General features: G+C 44.4%; 1 protein-coding gene across 1 annotated transcript in view; it reads right to left on the reverse strand.

Annotated features, from left to right (window-relative positions):
- Positions 1-304: 304 nt before the first annotated feature.
- The window catches only part of LOC309559676 (moesin), a 103,000-nt gene continuing 77,751 nt past the window's right edge, over positions 305-25,553 (reverse strand). Inside the window, exons 4-13 of the mRNA XM_082263074.1 lie at positions 21,510-21,784; positions 16,576-16,659; positions 12,523-12,669; positions 10,757-10,853; positions 9,612-9,775; positions 5,796-5,926; positions 4,821-4,981; positions 3,856-3,948; positions 3,402-3,635; positions 305-1,057 (exon numbers count right to left, since the gene is read on the reverse strand). Of these exons, the coding sequence (XP_082119200.1) occupies positions 893-1,057; positions 3,402-3,635; positions 3,856-3,948; positions 4,821-4,981; positions 5,796-5,926; positions 9,612-9,775; positions 10,757-10,853; positions 12,523-12,669; positions 16,576-16,659; positions 21,510-21,784 (1,551 nt within the window). The 3' untranslated portion in view covers positions 305-892. The remainder of the gene's footprint in view (positions 1,058-3,401; positions 3,636-3,855; positions 3,949-4,820; positions 4,982-5,795; positions 5,927-9,611; positions 9,776-10,756; positions 10,854-12,522; positions 12,670-16,575; positions 16,660-21,509; positions 21,785-25,553) is intronic.

A 25,553-nucleotide genomic window follows, 5' to 3' on the forward strand; every position in this document is an offset into this window, starting at 1 on the left:
GGGAATGTGCATCAACTAGCAAAGGTGCCAACTACGGTATCGTGTGAATGAACCCCAAGGGGAAAAAAAGGATTAAAGGAGAGCGTTACAACACTTAATATGTGCAAGGACCTAATGTTTGGGTTGCAATCCAACTGTCAGAATATGAAATGTAAATATGCCAATACTAGCAAACGTGCGTGCCTTGACGCCAACTGCGTTATGATGTGAATGGCTCCTAATGAAGGCGAACAAGCATTTTATCCCTAACCTAAGGCACACAATACGCCGTCTTAGGCACATCCGGTCATCAGATAGGCAAGGCGTATAAATCTTTAAATAGCTGCTTCTATTTTTTTTCTCAATAGAACGTTAAAAAAATTGTAGAAAACGTATATATATATTTAACTGATTATATAATATCGCTCCTCTATCTTCTACACATGTAACAAAACCCGTTCCAAGTATTCCCATATACAAAGGATGGTAGAAAACCAATGGAATGTACGGCAAACGTCGGCTCATCTCACCAGAGACGATGCAGTTCCATTATTCCAGTGCAAGCAATAGACAAAAAAAATCATTTCCTAAAATCTCGCCAATATAAACATATAAGGCATTTAAATCTCCATTGTTATAATGATAGAAAATTGGGGGGTAGGGAGGGGGAAAATAAGGCATCGTAATCTTCAAAACTGCTGGAGAAACATAAAGCGGTTTTTCTGTAGCTGCCGGTTTAATGTCCTCGGACCAGAAAACATGACTTGGATGGGACATTGGCCAGGCTACAGACCTTATTGATTGTACGGCATTGAACTCTGACTCATAGTGGTACAGAAGTTCCAGCTGAGCCAATGGAAAGGAAGGAGGCAACATTTTTTTTTTTTTTTTACATCTACAAGGTATACGTGCGTTACAGGGCTTCAAATTCATCTATGCGCTGCTTGGTGTTGCCTTGGCGGATCTGGCGGAGGGTCTTGTACTTGTCCCTGCCGGCTTTCACGTTTTCGTTGTGCAGTATATCGTTGACGGTCTTCTTGGTGTCGTCTCTTGCGGTGGCCAATTCTGAGCTCAAGAGCTAGGCAGAAACCCAAAAAATTTTAATTTTTACCCATGTAGTGTGTATATATTATATATATATATATATATATATATATATATATATATATATATATATATATATATATATATATATATATATATATATACACATATACACACACACACACACACAAAGTATTTATACATACACAGTATCTCACAAAAGTGAGTACACCCCTCACATTTTAGTAAATATTTTATTCTATCTTTTCATGTGACAACACTGAAGAAATGACACTTTGCTACAATGTAAAGTAGTGAGTGTACAGCTTGTATAACAGTGTAAATTTGCTGTCCGCTCAAAATAACTCAACACACAGCCATTAATGTCTAAACTGCTGGCAACAAAATTGAGTACACCCCTAAGTGAAAATGTCCAAATTGGGCCCATTTAGCCATTTCCTCTCCCTAGTGTCATGTGACTCGTTAGTGTTACAAGGTGTCAGATGTGAATGGGGATCAGGTGTAATAAAATTTGGTGTTATCGCTCTCACTCTGTTATGGCATGGCACCTCATGGCAAAGAGGATCTGAAAAAAAGAATTGTTGCTCTACATAAAAATGGCGTAGGCTATAAGAAGATTGCCAAGACCCTGAAACTGAGCTGCAGCACGGTGGCCAAGACCATACAGCGGTATAACAGGACAGGTTCCACTCAGAACAGGCCTCACCATGGTCGAGCAAAGAAGTTGAGTGCATGTGCTCAGCGTCATATCCAGAGGTTGTCTTTGGGAAATAGACGTATGAGTGCTGCCAGCCTTGCTGCAGAAGATGAAGGGGTGGGGGGTCAGCCTGTCAGTGCTTAGACCATGCGGCGCACACTGCATCAAATTGGTCTGCATGGCTGTCGTCCCAGAAGGAAGACTCTTCTAAAGATGATGCACAAGAAAGCCTGCAAACAGTTTGCTGAAGACAAGCAGACTAAGGACATGGATTACTGGAACTATGTCCTGTGGTCTGATGAGACCAAGATAAACTTATTTGGTTCAGATGGTGTCAAGCGTGTGTGACGGCAACCAGGTGAGGAGTACAAAGACAAGTGTGTGTTGCCTACAGTCAAGCATGGTGGTGGGAGTGTCATGGTCTGGGGCTGAATCAGTGCTGCCGGCACTGGGGATGTACAGTTCATTGAGGGAACCATGAATGCCAACATGTACTGTGACATACTGAAGCAGAGCATGATCCCCCTCCCTTCGGAGACTGGGCCGCAGGGCTGTATTCCAAAATAACGACCCCAAACACACCTCCAAGACGACCCCTGCCTTGCTAACAAAGCCAAGGGTAAAGGTGATGGACTGGCCAAGCATGTCTCCAGATCCAAACCCTATTGAGCATCTGTGGGGCATCCTCAAACAGAAGGTAGAGGAGCGCAAGGTCTCTAACATCCACCAGCTCCGTGATGTCGTCATGTGGAAGAGGACTCCAGTAGCAACCTGTGAAGCTCTGGTGAACTCCATGCCCAAGAGGGTTAAGGCAGTGCTGGAAAATAATGGTGGCCACACAAAATATTGACACTTTGGGCACAATTTGGACGTTTCCCCCTAGGGGTGTACTCACTTTTGTTGCCAGCGGTCTAGACATGGTTGTGTGTTGAGTTATTTTGAGGGGACAGCAAATTTACACCGTTATACAAGCTGTACACTCACTATTTTACATTGTAGCAAAGTGTCATTTCTTCAGTGTTGTCACATGAAAAAATAGAATAAAATATTTACAAAAATGTGAGGGGTGTACTCACTTTTGTGAGATACTATAATATATACACATTTATATATATATATATATATATATATATATATATATATATATATATATATATATATACATACATACATACATACATACATACATACATACACACACACACACATATTTTAAGTATTAACTATTGCGGCCACTAGATGGAGCTGTGAAGCATACCCATTTCCTAAAACGGGGCATCTAGTGGCCACAATGCAGTATTTTCCATATGCACACATTCGATCTGCAGAGAATCTTGCACAGAACAGCTTTGCAAACTTAATACAAATTCAGCCCTTAACCACATAACACATATGTGTGGTGGCAAAGAGGGCACTGCACATATAAGTCCATGGGTGGCAGAGCTTTCTGTGCAAATAGCGCGCTCGGTGCATGTTCCCAAGCACAGCAACCGAACTGTCAAGGACAGCTCTCAGTCCTCACTAAGGAGCCGATGTGTCTGGCTCCCAATCATGTGATCACTGCGACAACCATTCACAGCGGTCGCGTCATGTCAGGGTGTATAGACCCTTTAAAAGAATGCCGGGGACCAGACATATCCTATAAGTCGAGGAGGATTACCTGCAGGTGTTTCTGGACCCTTTCATTCTTCTCGGCCTCCGTGGTTCGATCCTCCTCACTCCTATCTTTGATCATGGCCTCTGCTTTGAGGTCTGCGCTGGCCTCCGCTCCGTTCTCATCCTGATCATCGTCCTGTTCGTTCTCCGCGTGCACCGGCTCCTGGACGTGGGGAGTGCTCATCACCAGCTTCAGCTCTTCTTTGGTCTTCTCCAGGTCGAGCTGCACAGTCTGCGCCTGCAGGGGGGGGGTAAAAATACAATGCATAAAAGGGGTGGAGCCAGGGACAGTAAAGCTGGGGAGTAAAAATCTAGATGCAGGAGGTCCTCCAGCCAGGACTGAGGTGGGCTCTGACTTGTTGCAGCTTCTAATGCACACTGTGAGAACAGTGTGCAGAAAAATCAAGAGTAAGTACAGGAGAGGAGCTGGAGGTCAGATTTAGGTAGAACATCCTTACCTTCTGCTGCCATTGTTCGGCTTCACTTTCTTTCTTCTGCCTGGACAGTTCTAGCTGATTGATGGTGCTGGTCAGCTCAGCCAGCTCTGCAGCCTGGAAAGGTAATTCCATAATTAGTGGTAATATACAGATATTTTATTAGTACATAACTCCTCCCTACAGGACCCATCTCTGTATGGTCGCCATTAGTTTATATATTCATAAGAAAAGTCATCACCCCCCCCCCCCCCCTTACATGGGGACTTGCCAAGCACTCTTATTTTAACCATGTGACCTCCGGAAGATTATCTTTTTTTTATAGCGCAAAAATTAATCGCACAGGTGATCAAATACCACCAAAAGAAAGCTCTATTTGTGAAAAAAAAAGGACATCTATCTTGTTTGGGTACAGCGCAACTGTCCCGAATCACAAAAAATGGCCTGGTCATTAAGGGGGGCAAATACTTCCAGCCCAAAGCTGGTTACATTTCAAAAAATTGCCGCAATATATTTAAAAAAAAAAAAAAACGCTCTCCTCACACGGGGCACCAAAAAAAAAAAAACAGCTCTGGTTGCAATACTTACTGAATGTCAGACAGTCACCGCAGTTGGCTCTCTCCACCACTAGATGGTGCTGCTCTGCTGTTGAATGAAGCCCTGCATCATAGGGCTACTGTAAGCATAGTTATTTCTGGTCCATGTATGACCAGTTAAGGAAGTACCATTGGGTTGGATTCAATTTCCAAGTCTTATTGGAGTGTTAAGCTGTCTGTGGCTTGTGCCGAGACAGCAGGTGACTGTACTCAAGATCTATGGAGATACGCGAATGCCTAAAGCGGCATTTGAAACAGACCGGTTATCTTCACAATTCAACACGCAGAGCAGCCGTTCTTCCTTCCCCCGCAGTAACTTGCTGGACTTACCATGCCTTGCCGCAACGCACAAGTGTGACTAAGCCCTCAAAATCATGTGGAAATGCAACTTACTAGCTGCTCCTGATTCTTCTGCTGGTCTTGCGAATGTTTCATAAGTTCCTCCTTGGCATCCTCTGCGGCCTGCCGTTCTCTTGCAAGTCTTTCGGCCTCCTCCTGTGCTCTTCTCCTTTCATCCTCCAATTCCAGGGCTTTCCGGGTCTGCTCCTCCAACTCTGTGCAAGAAACAATCAATATCAATCTGGAGTTTTCATTAAAATAATCTCTGGAGATCCTGGAACAAAGGTTCTTGCTCATGCATTTCCCATTTAAGGGTGACCATGATCTGTCCATGTCTCCTAATTATTCTCCTGATCAGGACTATGGCCTTCCTTTGTCCTGACTGGCACACTGGGGGAGTCGCATGCTCCTCCATACCTGCATTTGACTTGGTATCAGCCTCTGTTCCTGTACAGCAGGACTTGGATCCAATCAGATGTACTACAGTGCCTACAAAGTACTTGCCAATAGGAGGACAGAGCAGAGTGATCAAGATCACCAGCCTGCTTCTTATTTCACTGATTGGGGTAAGAACAAGTTTTCTAAGTGCTGCCTAAATGCAGGCCTCCTCCATAGCTAGACAGGGCTGTGCTGTGTAAATCTCAAAACTGGATGGACCGAAACCTCAATTATGGTCTACTGAGCTAAGGCTACAGCCTACAGTGATAATAGGGAAAAAGAGATCATTGTAGGTGCCACAAATCCAACAAGAACTATAGGTAACAGTAGAAGTCGTGACGAAACGCGTCAGTTATTGTCTGGATGGAGTCTAGGCTGAGGCTGCTTCCACTACTGTTACCTATAGTCAAGAGGTATAGGTTTTTCCGGATATGTGGCACCTGGAATGGTCCCTTTCCCCTGTTTGAAAATACTGAGTTGAGACGAGCTATTTCCTAGCCTGAACTCCTCAGCAGCTGTTGCCAGACTTGGACCCCGTGGCTTTTTCATGGGTTCCACAGTGGTAACAGATCAAGTGGTCGGAGCAGATACCTTCTTGGGCTTTCCTGGTCTGATCCTCGATCTGTCGTAGCCTCTCCATGAGTTCCTCCTTTTCGCGCTCAATCTTTTCCTTCTCTTTCTCTGCAATTTCTCTCTTCTTCTTCTCGTTCTCCAGCAGGGCTCTGGGAAGAAAGGATGGGAAAAAAAAAAAAAAACCTTAGAGGAGAACTTCCCTGGACCTATAGAAGATTAGAAATAGGTGGCTACTGTTGATATACGGACACCCCCAGAACTACATCTCCCAAGAGCCCTTTTCGGACACAATGTGTTGCCCACACTGTGTCGGAAAAGGGCTCTTGGGAAATGTAGTTATGGGGGTGTGTCTATATCTTGGGAGTGGCAACAACATTGTTTTGCTAAAATAGAATTCAATATATGCTTGTGGAGAGGGAAAGAGGGGGCCTGGGTTAGGGAGAGTTTGTGAATCCAGCAGGCAGGGCTGACGATGCTACTTGGGATTTCACTATGGCAGAGGCACAGTATTGTCAGCCCAAAAGGAAGTTAGGAGCTCCCTGGATTTTTAGCAAATCAGCAGGTATTTTGTAGGTGTACTGGGGAGTTAAGAGACCACACATGCCTCCAATCTTCGCTCAAATGAAGCTAAGCCTGTTAGATAAGAATCTTTAGTATCGGACAACCTCTAGATGCGGGGTCCCCATCTGAGCTTTGTGGCGTCTTCTGCCAGCTGGTATGTGACCACAGAACACAATAGGGGCCAATTGGTCTTACCATCACACTCTGGTCCCGTGGTCCAACCACCATGGGGGATGGACGATCCAACACAACTAGAGGTTTTTCAGCCATCATACCACTTCAAAAGCGTGGATTAGTGGTTGGACAGGTGTTTTCTTCATGAAGGCCCATTTTTTTCTCCCCAAGCTTCCAGTCTGAAGAAAAGGGTTGCTTTAATTCTCACATCACATCGTTGGTCCCCTACAGCCATAAGACCACTGAACCGGACCAGAATGCGGTGGTAAGACCAACTGGCCCCTATTGTGTTCCATAGTGACATATCACCTGGCAGAAGACACCACAGAACTCAGATGGGGACTGGGCATCTAATGCAACGTACACACGTACCGATCGTCGGCCAAACGATCGGCCGTCTTTTGTCCAGGGCTGTCGGTGTTTGTTGAAAAGTGCAAAAGACTGCACAAGAATTTTGACCGCCGACTACAGCCGACTGCAGAAGTGATGTCATGTAATGGTTAACTTTCCCTGTGTTTTTTATTTTCTGAGCATGCCCAGTCTTGCAAATCTGCTGTCTGTCGGCCGAATTCTGTACTGACTGGCGAACAATCGGCCGCTCTGGTGTCGGCATACAAAAATTTTCATGCTTGCAAGACAGATTCTTTTCGGCCGAAAGTGCGCTGTCGGCTGTCGGAAGTATCATACTAACAAGCCGAAAATCGGCAGATCGGTCGTCGGCCGAAGCTTTTCGGCCGACGATAGGTACGTGTGTACGGGCCTTAATGGTTATCAGATCATGAAGATTCTTCAACAGGCTTATCTTCAGTTGAGCGAAGATTAGAGGCATGTGTGGCTTCTGATCTCCCTAGTACTTCTTTCCCCATGTTTTATCTTCTTTAAAATGCTACAACTACATAAAAATACATGCGGATCTGCTAGAAGTCCAGTGAGCTCCTAACTTCTTATTGGGCTGGCTGATGATCCAATACAACCAGCCATCATAGAACTTCAAGAGCATGGATTCGTGGCTGAACAGGTCTTTTCTTCATAAAGGCCTCTTGACGGGGGCTCTATAATTTCATGCAGTTCTCCTCTTATTGTTGAAGGTCTCTTCTGCAACCATGGATTCTTCAAAATGAGACCCCATGTTTCTGGTAACTTGTGTGAGAAAATCAGAACTACTCTGTTTCAAGATGGGAACAGCTTTAAGATAAAAAGATATTCATGTTTGATATTGTTTGAAAGCAAATGACATGCTTAGTTATAAAATATCAGTTTCAAGAATGTAACCCTTACATTCGTCAAGATATTAAGAGTGGTATGACTCTGTCCACAAAAGTACATTTGGAATAGTCGTAAATCACTGGACAGCCCTTTTGCCACTCTGATTGTAATTGGTCAGGGGTGTCCCATCATCGCCCCTTTTGAACTCAGAGAAAAAGACAGGAACTGATAGAGCAGTCAGTCTTCATTCTACCATCCAAACAATAACATCGCTTTAAGAGAAGGACCGATCGCATGTTCAGTTTCTGGAACTCTGATAATACCAGGACTTTTTAAATGCAAGTATATTCACTCTATCTTCATATTTCTAAATTGCTGTATTGTGTCTTCTTTGTAACCCATTTTTCTGTAAATATTTTTATTTGCACCAATCTTCACCTTTCTTATAATTAAACCTTATTTTGAAAAGGGTTAACTTTGCCTCTAAGCTCTTAAACGCAAACTGACCCAATAGAACCTGCCTCCTGAAAGCGCGCTACTGTTTAGGATAACCCATCTGGACATTCTTGTCTGAGGTGACAATGTGTGTTACAGATGGTTATTCTAAAGTCATAATTGGTATTTCTAAAATTACGAGCGTCCTCTGGGCTCAATATAAAGTAGAGGTGGTGGCAGAGAAAGGGTTAATTGTTTAATTAGCCCGGTGACAATTGCTTTCAGTCTGCTGGCATCTAGATTGTGGTCCCGCAAGCTGGACCATCTGTGTGCCGGGTGCAGATGAGAGTGGCATTGTTACGCAAGTGACGGCAGGGTGTGAGATTGCTTGGTCTTTGGTCATGAGTTGGATGAGAAGGCCAGGGTTCTGATACCTGCCACCGTTAATATAAATGTCTAGTGGGGCATGTGACCTCCTCCCATGTTGCAGTGCCCAGGTGTGGCCACCAACCTTGACCATAGCCAAGGGGATGGTGTCATCCCAAGTTAATGGGGACTATAAACAAAAAAAGTGGACCCCTTTACGAAACTCCACTTATTGTAGAAGGTCTCTCGTGCAACCATGGATTCTCCAAAATGAGACCCAATGGATTTAATCACTTAAGACCTTTAAGATTTTAAGTATGGGTTGGTGGCTGGACAGGTCTTTTCCTCATTTCTATAATTTCATGCAGATCTCTTCTTATTGTTGAAGGTCTCTTCTGCAACCATGGATTCTCCAAAATGAGATCCCCATGGTTCTGTTTGCTTGAGGAAATCTGCTCCACTCTTTATATAAAGAGGGGAACACCTTTAAGATTTAATATAGATGTCTGGTGGGGAATGTGACCTCTTCCCATGTTGTAGTGCCCAGGTTTGGCCACCAACCACCAAGATTGACCATGACGAAGGGGATGGTGTCATCTCAAGGTGACAGGGACCCTATTTCAAGCAGTTCCCCTCTTACTGTTGAAGGTCTCTCATGCAACCATGGATTCTCCAAAATGAGACCCCATGGATTTAATCACTTGTGAGAACTTGAAGACCTTTAAGATTTTAAGCGTGGGTTGGTGGCTGAACAGGTCTTTTTCTCATAAAGGCCTCTTGATGGGGGCTCTTCTCATTTCATGCAGATCTCCTCCTTTTGTTGAAGGTCTTTTCTGCAACCATGGATTCTCCAAAATGAGACCCTCATGGTTCCGTTGAGTTATTTGAGGAAATCTGCACCACTCTTTATTTAAAAGGGGGAGCACCTTTAAGATTTAATATAGATTTCTGGTGGGGAATGTGACCTCTTCCCATGTTGTAGTGCCCAGGTTTGGCCACCAACCACCAAGATTGACCATGACGAAGGGGATGGTGTCATCACTTGCTAGAAGACCTTTAAGATTTAATCTGGATTTAGAAACTTCCTGTTACCTCTCCATCTGTTTCTGGTGTTTCTCTTCCCTTGCTTGAGCTTTCATCTGCTGCACTTCAATGGTGTCCGGCTTCCTGCGGCGCATGTAAAGCTCATGGTTGCCCATGCAGAGCGCCAAGATTCTCTTGTTGATGCGTAATCGGGGTGCGTAGAACACAAAGTCCTGAAACAAAAAAAAAACATGACTTATGTTGAAATGAACTGAACTGGACACCGCCGAGGTGAGAACAAGATTTGGGGATAAACCTCAGTATTCTTCTATCTAAATATCTCAGTCCACTATTTGGCATAACCATCCATCAAATGGAAATAGACAGCCATTTGGTCAGTCTGGGAAAGATACTCCAGGCTTGCCAAAAGGTTGAAGAGAGTAGAAAGGATGAGCTCTGCTAACATAAGGAAAGTGGAAAAATAGTACGTGAAACCATAGGGTTATCTCACTGGTATTACTATCTTAAAGAATTGAGGTTGATGTAAATGTTCTGGTTCCCGGGCAGGCAGCTTCTACACATGAGAGGATCTCCCCAGTCTTTCTATCTTGCAGTGTAATCTAACAAAAATGAAAACTGAAAACACACCACCGCTGCTGAGAGGTCCAGACACAACTTTATTCCAATGTAAGTCAACGGGAAAATCAAAAAGGCAACCAACGCGTTACGGCAGCCCAACAGCACCTCCTCATTGGGGCTTGATTAAACACAATGTAGATAGACTAGCAATGAACTGGACCTTTTTTAGGCTGAGATGGCCTGATAAACCGAGGTCAGAGCCCCGAAAACCCGTTAAATCTCTCTTCTAACCCCCATCTAGGCTGAGATGCCCTGATAAAGGGAGGTTGGAGCCCCAAATCTCCTTGTAATTCTCTTCTGACCCCTGCTGAGGCGCCCTGATGAAGGGAGGTCAGAGCCCCAAAACCCGTTTAATTTCTCTGCTGACCCCTGCCTAGGCTGAGATGTCCTGATAAAAGTGAGGTCAAACCCCAAAAACACATTGAATTTCTTTTCTGACCCCTGCCTAGGCCAAGTTGCCCTGATGAAGGGAGGTCAGAGTCCTAAAACCCTTTGAATTTCACTTCTGACCCCATGCCTAGGCTGAGATGCCCTGATGAAGGGAGGTTAGAGCCCCTTGTTACACAAACACTTACTGGTGCCTTCTTGTCGATGGGTTTGATAACGAATTTCTTGTCATTAAATGAAATATTTCTTATTTCACTCCATGGGAAACCGATCTTGGGTGTCAATCTGGAAAAGAAAGATTAAAAAATAATTTAAAAGGCACGAACCCTGTGGAAATTTTTGGTTCCCCCACTGACTGTAGCCAGTCAGATAAAAGGAGTCTCATTTCCTGGCAGGAAGACTTCCGGCATCACCTAGCTCTTTCTTCCCTAGCCTGACAGTCCCTTGGCCCCACCCTTTTCATTCACTGGATTTTTCAAAGTTGGCGCCCACCCATCAAAGCATTTTGACATTTGTATAAGGGCTGGTTCGCACCACAAAAACGCATTCATGATCGGTTCCAGATAAATTTCTGCATGTGCGTTTTTGGATGTATTCCAAATTCTTTTTTCCCCTGTACTTGGGGGGGTCCAGTGCGTTTTTGATGTGTTTTAATTGCGTTCCAGTGCATTTTACCACATTTCAGTACAGTCCTGTGCAGGAAAAATGCAGCATGTTCTTTTTTTCTGGAACTGACCACACTGGTGTTAACTATGCCATTGGAAACCAAATCGCCTACATTCCATGTGTATTTTAATGCAGGGGAAAAGAAAAAAGAAAAAACGCACTGGATTGCATGTGGTGTGTACTGGCCCTCACTCATTCCAAAACTTAGGAAAACACCCCAATATGGCCACTAGGTGGTGCTGATGATGACCATAGGAAATACCTAATCACTTCAGCCCCGGGAAGGTTTACCCCCCTTCATGACCAGGCCATTTTATGCAATGCCGCACTGCGTTACTTTAACTGACAATTGCCCCAACGTACAACGCTATACCCAATGTCCTTTTTCCCCCCCACAAATAGAGCTTTCTTTTGATGGTATTTAATCACTTCTACGTTTTTATATATATATATATATATATATATATATATATATATATATATATATATATATATATATATATATATATATATATACACACATATACATATATACATACACACACATATACAAAAAAAAAAAAAAAAACAGTCAAAATGTATATATATATATATTTTTTTTTTTTTTGCTATAAAAAAAAATAAATGTAAAAAATACATTTAATAAAATACTACAGTAAATTTACGCCAATTTGTATTCCGCTACATATTTTTGGTAAAAAAAAAAAAAAATCACAATAAGTGTATATTGATTGGTGTGTGCAAAAGTTATCTGTGTCTACAAACTATGGGATATACTTATGTAATTTGTATTAAAAAAAAAAAAGAGAGAGAAAGGGGAAAGAAAAAAAAAAAGAAAGAAAGGGGAAAGAAAAAAAAAAAGAAAGAAAGGGGAAAGAAAAAAAAAAAGAAAGAAAGGGGAAAGAAAAAAAAAAGAAAGAAAGGGGAAAGAAAAAAAAAAAAAGAAAGAAAGGGGAAAGAAAAAAAAAAGAAAGAAAGGGGAAAGAAAGAAAGGGGAAAGAAAAAAAAAAAGAAAGAAAGGGGAAAGAAAAAAAAAAGAAAGAAAGGGGAAAGAAAAAAAAAGAAAGAGAAAAGGGAAAGAAAGAAAAAAAAAAAAAGAAAAAGTTTTTTTACGGCCGGGTTGAAGTAGATGAAAAAAAAAACATTCTAATGTTCCTTCTGTGGAATTAAACTTTTCTAACCTCCTAGGACACAATCTAGTAGTAACCTTTGTTTTCCACTTTGTTACTAATAAACATTGGATTGCGGGAAATGTTGGCAGGAATCTGTGTGCTTGTGTAATAATTACCTGTCATTCTGTTCATAAATATTCAGCCCCAAGGCATCCACTCCAAGCCAAAGCTCTGAGCCCTTCTTATTCTTAATGCTAAAGTAGTTCACTCCGTACATCTCCAGGTCCTGAGCGATCTTCAGGTATTCTAGGATTGCATCCTCCCTGCACAACACAATGGTACACCATTATTGACACACAGGGAACCAAAAACAGGTAAAACAAAAAAAAGAAGTATCAGAGACAAACAAAACTCAGCACGCTGGATAGGTTTGTATCAGAGGGAAATGAAACCAAAATGAGTTGGATGTCCAATCTTATGACTCTTACCAACACGTTTCAGGGGTCAACACCTTTCATTAGGGCTTAAAATATTGGAAGAATTTAGGTCAGGGGTCTCCAAACTTTCTAAACAAAGGGCCAGTTTATTGTCCTTCAGACTTTACGGGGACTAGACTGTGCCCAGTGGGAGTGGACATTTTCCTGGCATCGTGGGGAGGAATAGTGCCCCATCGTTGGCATCGTGGGGAGGAATAGTGCCCCATCGTTGGCATCGTGGGGAGGAATAGTGCCCCATCGTTGGCATCGTGGGGAGGAATTGTGCCCCATCGTTGGCATCGTGGGGAGGAATTGTGCCCCATCGTTGGCATCGTGGGGAGGAATTGTGCCCCATCGTTGGCATCGTGGGGAGGAATTGTGCCCCATCGTTGGCATCGTGGGGAGGAATAGTGCCCCATCGCTGGCATCGTGGGGAGGAATAGTGCCCCATCGCTGGCATCGTGGGGAGGAATAGTGCCCCATCGCTGGCATCGTGGGGAGGAATAGTGCCCCATCGTTGGCATCGTGGGGAGGAATAGTGCCCCATCGTTGGCATCGTGGGGAGGAATAGTGCCCCATCGTTGGCATCGTGGGGAGGAATAGTGCCCCATCGTTGGCATCGTGGGGAGGAATAGTGCCCCATCGTTGGTATCGTGGGGAGGAATAGTGCCCCATCGTTGGTATCGTGGGGAGGAATAGTGCCCCATCGTTGGTATCGTGGGGAGGAATAGTGCCCCATCGTTGGTATCGTGGGGAGGAATAGTGCCCCAATGTTGGTGTCAGTGAAATGATGGCCCATTCTTGATGCCAGTTGGCAGAATAGTATCTCGTATCAGTGGGAATAGTGCCCCAAGGGCCGGATAAAGCCAAGCAAATGACCAAATCTGGCCCCCAGGCCTCAGTAGAAGACCATAGGTTTAGGTGAACTTAAAAAAACATGAAATCCAGCCCATTTTATTTTTCCCAGGAGATGGTACAGGATTTCGGGTTAGTGCATGTCCAGCTAAAACCTTTTCTTTTTATTTTTAGATGGAGCGGGTAAGGATTAGAACCCGTCAGGTTTTTACTGTTCCAAATTGACATATTTAAGTGGCGACTGGACTTCAGAAATTATCAGTACAAAGAAGAACATTTTCAAGATTCAAAATAGCCCACTGGTTCTGGGGAAGGCTGTTGACATACAACATGAACTACCTTGGTGGGTAGAAAGTTGCTTGCTGTGGGGGCACTCAAAGGGAGGGAGGGGCCAGGAGAGCCAAAGAGGGACCCGAGAAGAGGATCCAGGTTGCTCTGTGCAAAACCAACTGCACAGAGGAAATCTAAAATTTTACAATCACTTTAATGTACCAGGTGGCCAGAGCGATCATTGATTCCCAAAGCTCGTTGACTATCTAAAGTGAACGATATAAAGATTCATTATGAGGAATATCTCATAAGGAGTCAAAACAACCTTTTTTTTACCAACGTGTTTCAGGGCTCAACACACCCTTCATCAGGGCTGGGAAATGTTATGAAGAATTAAGTGGACTCAACGTAAAAACGCAGTAAAAGTGCTTAAAAAAGAAGGACTTTGCACTCAAAACTTCCAGGTGTATTAGCTGTCTGCGTTCTCGGTTGTGGCTCCACCTGCCCCACATGGGGCAGGTAGGGAATATACAAGTCTCCTTCCTTACCAAGTGATATACAATTTCCTACCTTAATTCCTCCTGGGAAGCACGGATGACGAAAGAACCCAGATCCCCATCAGCATTTGCTTTGAGAGGGGAACCCTCTTTTTTGGAGAGAACCCTCTCATGGCACCCTAGAAAGAAGGCTGCATGCTTGCTCTGTGAATAACTGTTCTTCCCCAAAAAACGCAATAATCTGACAGATCAACCAAGCAAATTCTATTCCCCATAGGTTGAGGGAATAACGGGTAAATATGCAGAGGACTATATAGACCAGGGGTCACTAAATGGCGGCCCATTGGCGGACCGCATGATGCTTCCGCCCGGAATGCGAGGCCGTATTCAGCCCCCTCCTCACTGCGGCTCCCGGCTCACTCGCAGCCGGTGTGGTCCTGACGGGCCGCGAGTAGGGGCGTGACGTCACGCGCGCGTCCCGCCCCCTGCTCCTGACTGAGGCTCCCTCTCTGGACTCGCACAGCTGTTTGATGACGCGCGGCCGGTGGAAGTGACGGGGGTAAAGCAATCTGAGCGGGTATCTGTCAGAACACCGAGCAGCGAGCTAGGGCGTGACACTATGTGCACGCCCCGCCCCCCTGTTTGCGGCTTTTGGCTCAGCTCCTGGCTCCAGGTATGTTGAGCACATTTTTAGGGGAGAATAGCTGCACAAGCTTTAACAAGTGTGCAGGATGGCATATTTTGTTGTGCTCATTATAGTGCCCCATAAAACAAAAAAGTGCCCATCAGACTTCTCCCTTGACATAAAATGTGCCTATCAGCGTGCCCCTTATTTTATGCTAAGGGACATGCTGATGGGCATATTTTATGTTAAGGGGCACTCTGATGCGCATATTTTATTATGGAGCACTGTGATGGGCATATTTTATGTTATGGGGCACTCTGATGGGCATATTTTATGTTATGGGGCACTCTGATGGGCATATTTTATGTTAAGGGGCACTCTAATGGGCATATTTTAGGTTAAGCGCAACGCTGATTTACACGTTTTGTTTTGCCCATCAGAGTGCCCCCTAACATAAAATGTGCCCATCAGCGTGCCCCTTATTTTATGTTAAGGGTCACGCTGATGGGTATATTTTATGCTAAGGGGCACGCTGATGGGCATATTTTATGTTAAGGGCAATGCTGATTTATACGTTTTGCCCATCAGAGTGCCCCCTCACATAAAATATGCCCATCACCCTTCCCCCCAACATAAAATATGCCCATCAGCTTGCCCCTTATTTTATGTTAATGGTCACGCTGATGGGAATATTTTATGTTAAGGGGCACTCTGATGGGCATATTTTATGTTAAGGGGCATGCTGATGTGCATATTTATGCTGTGGTACACACTGATGGGCATATTTTATGTTATGGGGCACTCTAATGGGCATATTTTATGTTAAGAGCAACGCTGATTTACACGTTTTGTTTTGCCCATCAGCGATCCCACCATAAAATGTGCCCATCAGTGTGCCCCCTAACATAAAATATGCCCATCAGCGTGACCCTTATTTTATGTTAAGGGTCACGCTGATGGGCAAATGTTATGCTAAGGGAAACGCTGATGGGCATATGTTAAGGGTCACGCTGGTGGGCATATTTTATGTTAAGGGTCACACTGGTGGGCACATTTTGTTCTGCCCATCAGAGTGCCCCTAACATAAAATGTGCACAGACTTGAGATTCGGACCTCGGCCCAATGAAAATTTTAGCGAACCGGACCTCCTTGAATTTTAATTCATTACCCCTGATATAGACCATAGGGTGAATGTTATAACAAAGCCCTTTTCCTATGGAAGAACCGATGCTGCCCAATGCCAGGTAATTACATTTTTAACGTGTGAACGTTTGGTGAATTTCCACTAATTGTGCTTTAAAGAACTTTGGGTGAATGTTGGGAAAACTGGCCATTGAAACATTTTATCATCAGACCTCTCAACTTATTACCCCCCCAAGTTGGTGACCAGTAAGTTACTTCAAAACTAAAATATAAGGCATTGTGACATGTCAGGAGATATATACTTCTTGAATTATGTTCATTTTAGGTAAACCCTTAGGGGTGAAAATGTAAAATGTCATTTACCTTAACATGCCTCGGTGTTCTTCATGCCAAATGTGGATTCTGTCCTCCCATTGGTCCTTGGTGAGCTTATGCTGCTCCAGAACTCTAGAAACAAGCACAGAGGTGACATTATTGAGGGACATCAACCATATCTGGTCATCTGGATGATAACGTATTCTTCAATTGCCCCTCAAAGCACGAAGACAAAGATGAAGATGATGATGATGAGAAGGAGAGGGGGGGAGATGATGATGATGAGAAGGAGAGGGGGGGAGATGATGATGATGATGAGAAGGAGAGGGGGGGAGATGATGATGATGATGAGAAGGAGAGGGGGGGAGATGATGATGAGGAGAAGGAGAGGGGGGAGATGATGATGATGAGAAGGAGAGGGGGGAGATGATGATGATGAGAAGGAGAGGGGGGAGATGATGATGATGATGATGATGAGGAGAAGGAGAGGGGGGGGAGATGATGATGATGACGAGGAGAAGGAGAGGGGGGGGGGAGATGATGATGATGATGAAGATGATGACGAGGAGAAGGAGAAGGGGGGGGGAGGATGATGAAGATGAGGAGAAGGAGAGGGGGGGGGGATAATAAGGAGAGGGGGGAAATGAGGATGATGAAGATGATGATAAGAAGGAGAGGGGGGAGATGATGATGAGGAGGAGGAGAGGGGAGATTACGATGATGAGGAGTAGGAGAGGGGAGATTACGATGATGAGGAGTAGGAGAGGGGAGATTACGATGATGAGGAGTAGGAGAGGGGAGATTACGATGATGAGGAGTAGGAAAGGGGAGATTACGATGATGAGGAGTAGGAAAGGGGAGATTACAATGATGAGGAGTAGGAAAGGGGAGATTACGATGATGAGGAGTAGGAAAGGGGAGATTACGATGATGAGGAGTAGGAAAGGGGAGATTACGATGATGAGGAGTAGGAAAGGGGAGATTACGATGATGAGGAGTAGGAAAAGGGAGATTACGATGATGAGGAGTAGGAAAGGGGAGATTACGATGATGAGGAGTAGGAAAGGGGAGATTACGATGATGAGGAGTAGGAAAGGGGAGATTACGATGATGAGGAGTAGGAAAGGGGAGATTACGATGATGAGGAGTAGGAAAGGGGAGATTACGATGATGAGGAGTAGGAAAGGGGAGATTACGATGATGAGGAGTAGGAAAGGGGAGATTACGATGATGAGGAGTAGGAAAGGGGAGATTACGATGATGAGGAGTAGGAAAGGGGAGATTACGATGATGAGGAGTAGGAAAGGGGAGATTACGATGATGAGGAGTAGGAAAGGGGAGATTACGATGATGAGGAGTAGGAAAGGGGAGATTACGATGATGAGGAGTAGGAAAGGGGAGATTACGATGATGAGGAGTAGGAAAGGGGAGATTACGATGATGAGGAGTAGGAAAGGGGAAGATGATGATGAGGAGTAGAAGAGGGGAAGATTATGATGATGAGGAGTAGAAGAGGGGAAGATTATGATGATGAGGAGTAGAAGAGGGGAAGATTATGATGATGAGGAGTAGAAGAGGGGAAGATTATGATGAGGAGTAGGAGATGAGAGAGGGGAGATGATAATTAGGAGGAAATGTAAGAGGGGAGATGATGATTATGAGGAGTAGGAGAGGGGAGATTATGATGATGAGGAGTAGGAGATGAGAGAGGGGAGATGATTATTAGGAGGAAATGTAAGAGGGGAGATGATGATGAGTAGGAGACCGATGCAGCATCCACCAAGGTAAGCATAGATCTTAAAAATAAAAACCCATACAGCTCTTTTAATGTCATTTACAATCTCTACTGCAGCTTTGATTAACAATCATCCCTGGTGATCCCGCCATGAAGGTCTTTATTTAGACACTTCCCGTTTTATGGTGACAACGCTCTGTGTGTCTCCCAACTGTTCTCCTGCGTTGTCACCTTCTGGGGCATTCAGACTTTCCTCAATGTTTGCAAGTCCCAAAGGCTAAAAAGTTTGGACATTAAGGGAGGAGAACCCTCAGCACACCCAGGAGTTTAATTTTGGTAATTCCCCAGGTAACCTTTGATCCCTGGAAGGCAGAGATCCTTCTGTAAGAGACAACTGATGGATATGAAATGATCTTCTGAAAGCATTTCTTTAGCCTAACCACAGCCTCCTCATCATAAGTGCCACCGTTATTTTCTGCCTACATTGCCTTCCTGTGCCAAGAGTGCACATTCCACAGCCGTGGTCCTTTGTTGTCACCATCAGAAAACCCCGTGCAGTCACTGCTGGAGTTCCTGTAGACAGGAAGTGGCTGCAAAGAGGCAGCAGAAGATCAGCAGTGCGGAGGTGCAACACAAGGATGAAGCAAATCAGTTTATGGTAGATGGTTCTCCAGCAAATGAAATTGCCATTTAGGGTCACATGTACTTTAAATAAGTACAGGCCAGACCCCCCCACAGGAAGTGGCAGCGCCGGGCCCTGTAAAAAAAAAAAAAAAAAAAAAAAAAAAAAAAAAGATAGTGACAGCTCCCACATGGCCCGCTAACGTCAGGAGGCAAGCAGGAGGAAAAAAAACCTTGCTGCAGATAAAGAAAGAAAACAGAGAGAGGGTGGAGGAGGTGCAGAGGAGCTGATAATAGAGATACTGCACTGTGTACACCAGTGCTGTACAATACTGCCTAAAGGGGAACTCCAGCCTACAATAAAAGTTACAAAAAATGAAGGCAACTATTTGTTACCTGGCCTGCCAGTCAAAAAAACATTTGAGGATGTATGCATTTAATCTGTGCATTTAGCCTAAATGAAAAAAACTGCATCAACACACTCCTAAAACTGCATCAATAACCCAATAACCTCAAGATTGCATCAAATCCATTAAAACTGCATGAACAGCCTCAAAGCTACATCAATACCAATAAAACTGCATGTAGTGCCAATACAGCTGCATCAATACCATTAAAACTGCGCCAATAAAAATGTGTCAAAACCAGTAAAATTGCATCAACCGCCTCAAAGCTGCATCAATACCATAAAACTGCACCAACGCCCTTGAAGCTGCACCAGTAAAACTGCATCCACAGCCTCAAGGCCGCATCAATACCCTTAAATCTGCATCAAGTGCCTATACAGCTGCACCAACACCCTTGAAGCTGCACCATTAAAAATGTCTCAAAACCAGTAAAATTGCTTTAACAGCCTCAAAGCTGCATCAATACCATTAAAACTGCATCAAGTGCCGTGCCTACACAGCTGCACCAACGCCCCTGGCGCTCCACAAACGCCCTTGAAGCTCCACAAACGCCCTTGAAGCTCCACAAACGCCCTTGAAGCTCCACAAACGCCCTTGACGCTCCACAAACGCCCTTGACGCTCCACAAACGCCCTTGGCGCTCCACAAACGCCCTTGGCGCTCCACAAACGCCCTTGGCGCTCCACAAACGCCCTTGGCGCTCCACAAACGCCCTTGGCGCTCCACAAACGCCCTTGACGCTCCACAAACGCCCTTGAAGCTCCACCAGTAAAACTGCACCCACAGCCTCAAAACCGCATCTAGTGCCTGCCTATACAGCTGCACCAATGCCCTTGAAGCTGCACCAGTAAAACCGCATCTAGTGCCTATACAGCTGAACCAACGCCCTTGAAGCTGCACCAAGACCCTTGAAGCTGCACCAAGACCCTTGAAGCTGCACCAAGACCCTTGAAGCTGCACCAAGACCCTTGAAGCTGCACCAAGACCATTAAAAATGTCTCAAATCCAGGAAAACTGCATCAACCGCCTCACAGCTGCATCAACACCAGTAAAACTGCATCAACAGCATAAACGCTGCGTCAACAGCATAAACGCTGCGTCAACACCAGTAAAACTGCGTCAATAACCTTAAAAACGCATTCCAAGCTGTATCAACACTTCCAAAGCTGCAACACCATTAAAATTGCATCAATACCATCAAAATTATGCCAACAACCTCAAATCCGCATCAGCACCCTTGTAGGGTAGGAAGCAAGGTTCTGGGACCCCTGTAAGGGGGTAGGAAGCAAGGTTCTGGGACCCCTGTAAGGGGGTAGGAAGCAAGGTTCTGGGACCCCTGTAAGGGGGTAGGAAGCAAGGTTCTGGGACCCCTGTAGGGGGGTAGGAAGCAAGGTTCTGGGACCCCTGTAGGGGGGTAGGAAGCAAGGTTCTGGGACCCCTGTAGGGGGGTAGGAAGCAAGGTTCTGGGACCCCTGTAGGGGGGTAGGAAGCAAGGTTCTGGAACCCTTGTAGGGGGGTAGGAAGCAAGGTTCTGGAACCCTTGCAGGGGGGTAGGAAGCAAGGTTCTGGAACCCTTGCAGGGGGGTAGGAAGCAAGGTTCTGGGACCCTTGCAGGGGGGTAGGAAGCAAGGTTCTGGGACCCTTGCAGGGGGGTAGGAAGCAAGGTTCTGGGACCCTTTTAGGGGGGTAGGAAGCAAGGTTCTGATACCCCTGTAGGGTAGAAGGAAGGATCTGGTACCCCAGTAGGGTAGAAGGAAGGATCTGGTACCCCTGTAGGGTAGAAGGAAGGTTCTGGTACCCCTGTAGGGTAGAAGGAAGGTTCTGGTACCCCTGTAGGGTAGAAGGGAGGTTCTGGTACCCCTGTAGGGTAGAAGGGAGGTTCTGGTACCCCTGTAGGGTAAAAGGAAGGTTCTGGTACCCCTGTAGGGTAAAAGGAAGGTTCTGGTACCCCTGTAGGGTAAAATGAAGGATCTGGTACCCCTGTAGGGTAAAATGAAGGATCTGGTACCCCTGTAGGGTAGAAGGAAGGATCTGGTACCCCTGTAGGGTAAAATGAAGGATCTGGTACCCTAGTAAAGTATAAGGATGGTTCTGGTACCCTAGTACGGTAGAAGGAATGCTCTGGTATCCTAGTACGGTAGAAGGAAGGTTCTGGTAACCTAGAAGGGTATAAGGATGATTCTGGTACCCTAGTACAGTATAAAAGAAGGTTCTGGTACCTCTGCGGGAGAAGCTTGTCCTGGGACAGGTATCCTGACTTCTGTACATCCTTGTTAAAATCTCCATACTTGGCCTGTACAGCGTAGGAGGCGAGGAGCACAGCGGTCTCCGGGGGGCAGTAGATGTCGTCATTTAGGATGCCTTCCTTCACCTGCAGGAAGAAGAGTCTCTGGGTGATGTCCTGGATCAGCTCCTCAGAGACGTCCTCCGGGTAGAACTTGGCTCGGAACTTAAACAGCAGCGGGCTGTCCTTCCTCACATCCTGAGCCGTCACCTGAGAAAAAGATAAGAAAAAAACCCGGTCAGTGACTTTGCCTAGGCTGGGATGATGTCATCAGTCTGCTGCAGGTTGGAAAGAGCATTCCCTCAGTCTCAAAAAAAAAAAAAAAAAAAAAGTTTTGATTTTGTGAATCTGGAAAATACTGCATTATGGCCACTAGTTGGAGCTGGCCATAACAATAAAGAAGTTTTTTATGATCATTAGTGCCATCTATTGGCCATAATTCAGTACCTGACTCGTTAACGTTATTATAAATGAAAAACATCTCATCTGGAGAGAAAAAAGCGGATTTTGCTGATAGTGGCACAGAACGAATGCAGTCCATGACCACTAGATGGGGCTTATGGTCATAAGAACTAAACACTTATTTACTGCTACTGCTGGCTCCATCTAGTGGCCATGAACTGTAAGTGCATTCATTCTGTGCCTTTGCCAACAAAATCGACAATTTTCTCTCCAGGTTGGATGTCTTTTATTCATAAGAACCACCTGAATAAAAAAAAACACACTGCATTATGGCCACTAGACTAGATGGAGCTGGCAATGGCAGTAAATAAGTTATTTCTTATCAGCGCCATCTAGTGGTCATGGACTGCATGTACATAGGTATTGTTCTATTGCCAGCAAAATCTGCTATTTTCTCTCTCCAGGTCAGATGTTTTTTTTATTCATAAGAATAACATGAATCCAAAAAAATACAGCATGACGACCACTAGATGGAACTGGCAATAACAGTAAAGTATTTATGATCCACAGCGCCATCTAGAGGCCATAATTAAGAATTTTCTTGATTCAGGTTTATCTTATGAAAGAGGAACATCCGACCTGGAGAGAAAAAAAGCAGATTTTGCTGGCAACAGATTGAATGCACATGCAGTCCATGGCCACTAGATGGCAATCCAAAATAATACTTAGAGCCGGAAATACCGTAGCAGTAAATGAGCATTTAATTTTATGACCATCAGCTCCATCTGGTGGCCATGGACTGCATGTAAATTGTTCCGTTTGCCAGCAAAATCGGCTATTTTCTCTCCAGGTCGGATGTTCTTTTTTTTTTCATAAGAAAAACATGAATCAAGGAAATACTGCATTATGGCCACTAGATGGCACTGGTTGGCATCAGAAATTGTTGCTATTGCCAGCTCCATCTAGTGGACATAATTCAGTATTTTTTTGATTCAGGGTATTCTTATGAAAAAAAAAACATGCGACCCGAATAGAAAATAGCTGAGTTTGCGGGCAATAGAAAAGAGCGAATAATATACATGCAGGCTATGGCCACTAGATGAAGCTGATAATCATAAATACTTATTTACTGCTTTAGCCAGCTCCATCTAGTGGCCATAATGCAGTATTTTTTTTTGATTCATGTTATTCTTATGGATAAACATCCGAACTGGAGAGAAAATAGCAGATTTTACTGGCAATAGCACAGAATGAATGCAAATTCAGTCCATGGCCACTAGATGGAGCCAGCAATAGCAGTAAAGTATTTATTTCTTATGACCATCAGCTCCAACTAGTTGCCATGGACTGTATGTAATTTGTTCTGTTTGCCAGCAAAATCAGCTATTTTCTCTCCAGGTTGGATGTTCTTTTTTCATGAGAATAACCTTAATCAAGAAAATACTGCATTATGGCCACTAGATGGCACTGGGGATCATAAGAAATAGTTACCGTTATTGCTGCCTCCATCTAGTGGCCATAATGCAGTATTTTTTTTGATTCATGTTAACAGTTTTAACATCCAAACTGAAGAGAAAATAGTTCGCTGGCAACAGAACAGAGCGAATGTGCATGCAGGCCATGGCCAGTAGATGGAGCCGATTATAAGAAATACTTATTTACTGCTATTGCCAGCTCCATCTAGTGACCATAATGCAGTATTTTTTTGATTCAGGTTATTCTTATGGAAAAAAAACAAAAAAAAAAAAAACAAACATCCAACCCGAATAGAAAATAGCCAAGTTTGCTGGCAATAGCACAGAGCGAATGTACATGCAGGCCATGGCCACTAGATGGAGCTGATGATTAGAAGATATGCTTATTTACTGCTATTGGCAGCTCCATCTAGTGGCCATAATGCAGTATTTTTTGATTCAGGTTATCCTTATGGATAAACATCCGACCTGGAGAGAAAATAGCAGATTTTACTGGCAATAGCACAGAATTAATGCAAATGCAGTCCATGGCCTCTAGATGGAGCTGGCAATAGCAGTAACTAAGTATTTATTTCTTATGACCATCAGCTCCCTGTAGTGATCGTGGACTGCATGTACCATCTGTGCCACTACCAACAAAATCGGCTATTTTCTCTCCAGATCCGATGTTCTTCATTCATAACATGAATACTGAATTATGGCCACTAGATGGCACTAATGATCATAAAAAAAAAAATACTTTATTGTTATGGCCAGCTCAATCTAGTGGCCATAAACTCTGTATTTTTCTGATTAACATTATCTCTATGAATGAAGAACATCCGACCTGGAGAGAAAATAGTCCAGTAACATTCGATTTTGCCAACCCTCACACATGTAGTTTCGCAGGAAGAATTGCACTGGGAATTTTCTATAAATACACCTCATACTGTGCTGAATAAAAATATTTAATGGAAATTATCTATTAATCTAGATTATGGTCGGTTCTTGAACACAGACACACAGATATTTATTCGATCAATCATAAGCGATTGTCACAATTCCAACCTCGCCAGAGTGGAAAGTGATTCCGACTCCTTGTGGTAGAGCAAACACACTGTGGGCTGTAATATATATATATATATATATATATATATATAAAAAAACCGGGCTATTTGTTCTGAGAAACCCCATGTACATTTGTTCTGGGAGCAAAATCGAATGTTATTATGTAATTCTCCCACCGGGTTGAATGGTAATCAACACAAAATAAAGCAAATCAGGAAAATACTGCATTTTGGACACTAGATGGGGCTGATGACCATAAAAAAAATGCCCATACGCCATGATCCTCATCGCCATCTAGTGGTCACATTATGGTGTTCTCACTAGGTTGAATGATACTCAACACAAATGAGAGTGAATCAGCAAAACACCACAATCTGGCCACATGATGGAGATGACTGTAATAAATAAATGATTACTCACTAGGATTATCAGCACCATCTAGTGGCCATAATGCAGTATTTTGCCAAACCTATATTTTTACTGAATGAATATCAACCTGGAGAGAAAACAGCCGAATAACCACCGACAGAACAAACATTCACACAGTTTTAAAAAATAAATAGCTCTGCAGATCTTTTTTATTTTTAACAGAAGGGAGCCAAGCTGTTGGACCGAACGCCGAAGGGAGCCAAGCTGTTGGACCGAACGCCGAAGGGAGCCAAGCTGTTGGACCGAACGCCGAAGGGAGCCAAGCTGTTGGACCGAACGCCGAAGGGAGCCAAGCTGTTGGACCGAACGCCGAAGGGAGCCAAGCTGTTGGACCGAACGCCGAAGGGAGCCAAGCTGTTGGACCGAACGCCGAAGGGAGCCAAGCTGTTGGACCGAACGCCGAAGGGAGCCAAGCTGTTGGACCGAACGCCGAAGGGAGCCAAGCTGTTGGACCGAACGCCGAAGGGAGCCAAGCTGTTGGACCGAACGCCGAAGGGAGCCAAGCTGTTGGACCGAACGCCGAAGGGAGCCAAGCTGTTGGACCGAACGCCGAAGGGAGCCAAGCTGTTGGACCGAACGCCGAAGGGAGCCAAGCTGTTGGACCGAACGCCGAAGGGAGCCAAGCT

This window comes from Pelophylax lessonae (genome assembly GCF_965119305.1).
Source record: "Pelophylax lessonae genome assembly, chromosome: 7".
In the NCBI taxonomy this organism is placed as follows: Eukaryota; Metazoa; Chordata; class Amphibia; order Anura; family Ranidae; genus Pelophylax; species Pelophylax lessonae.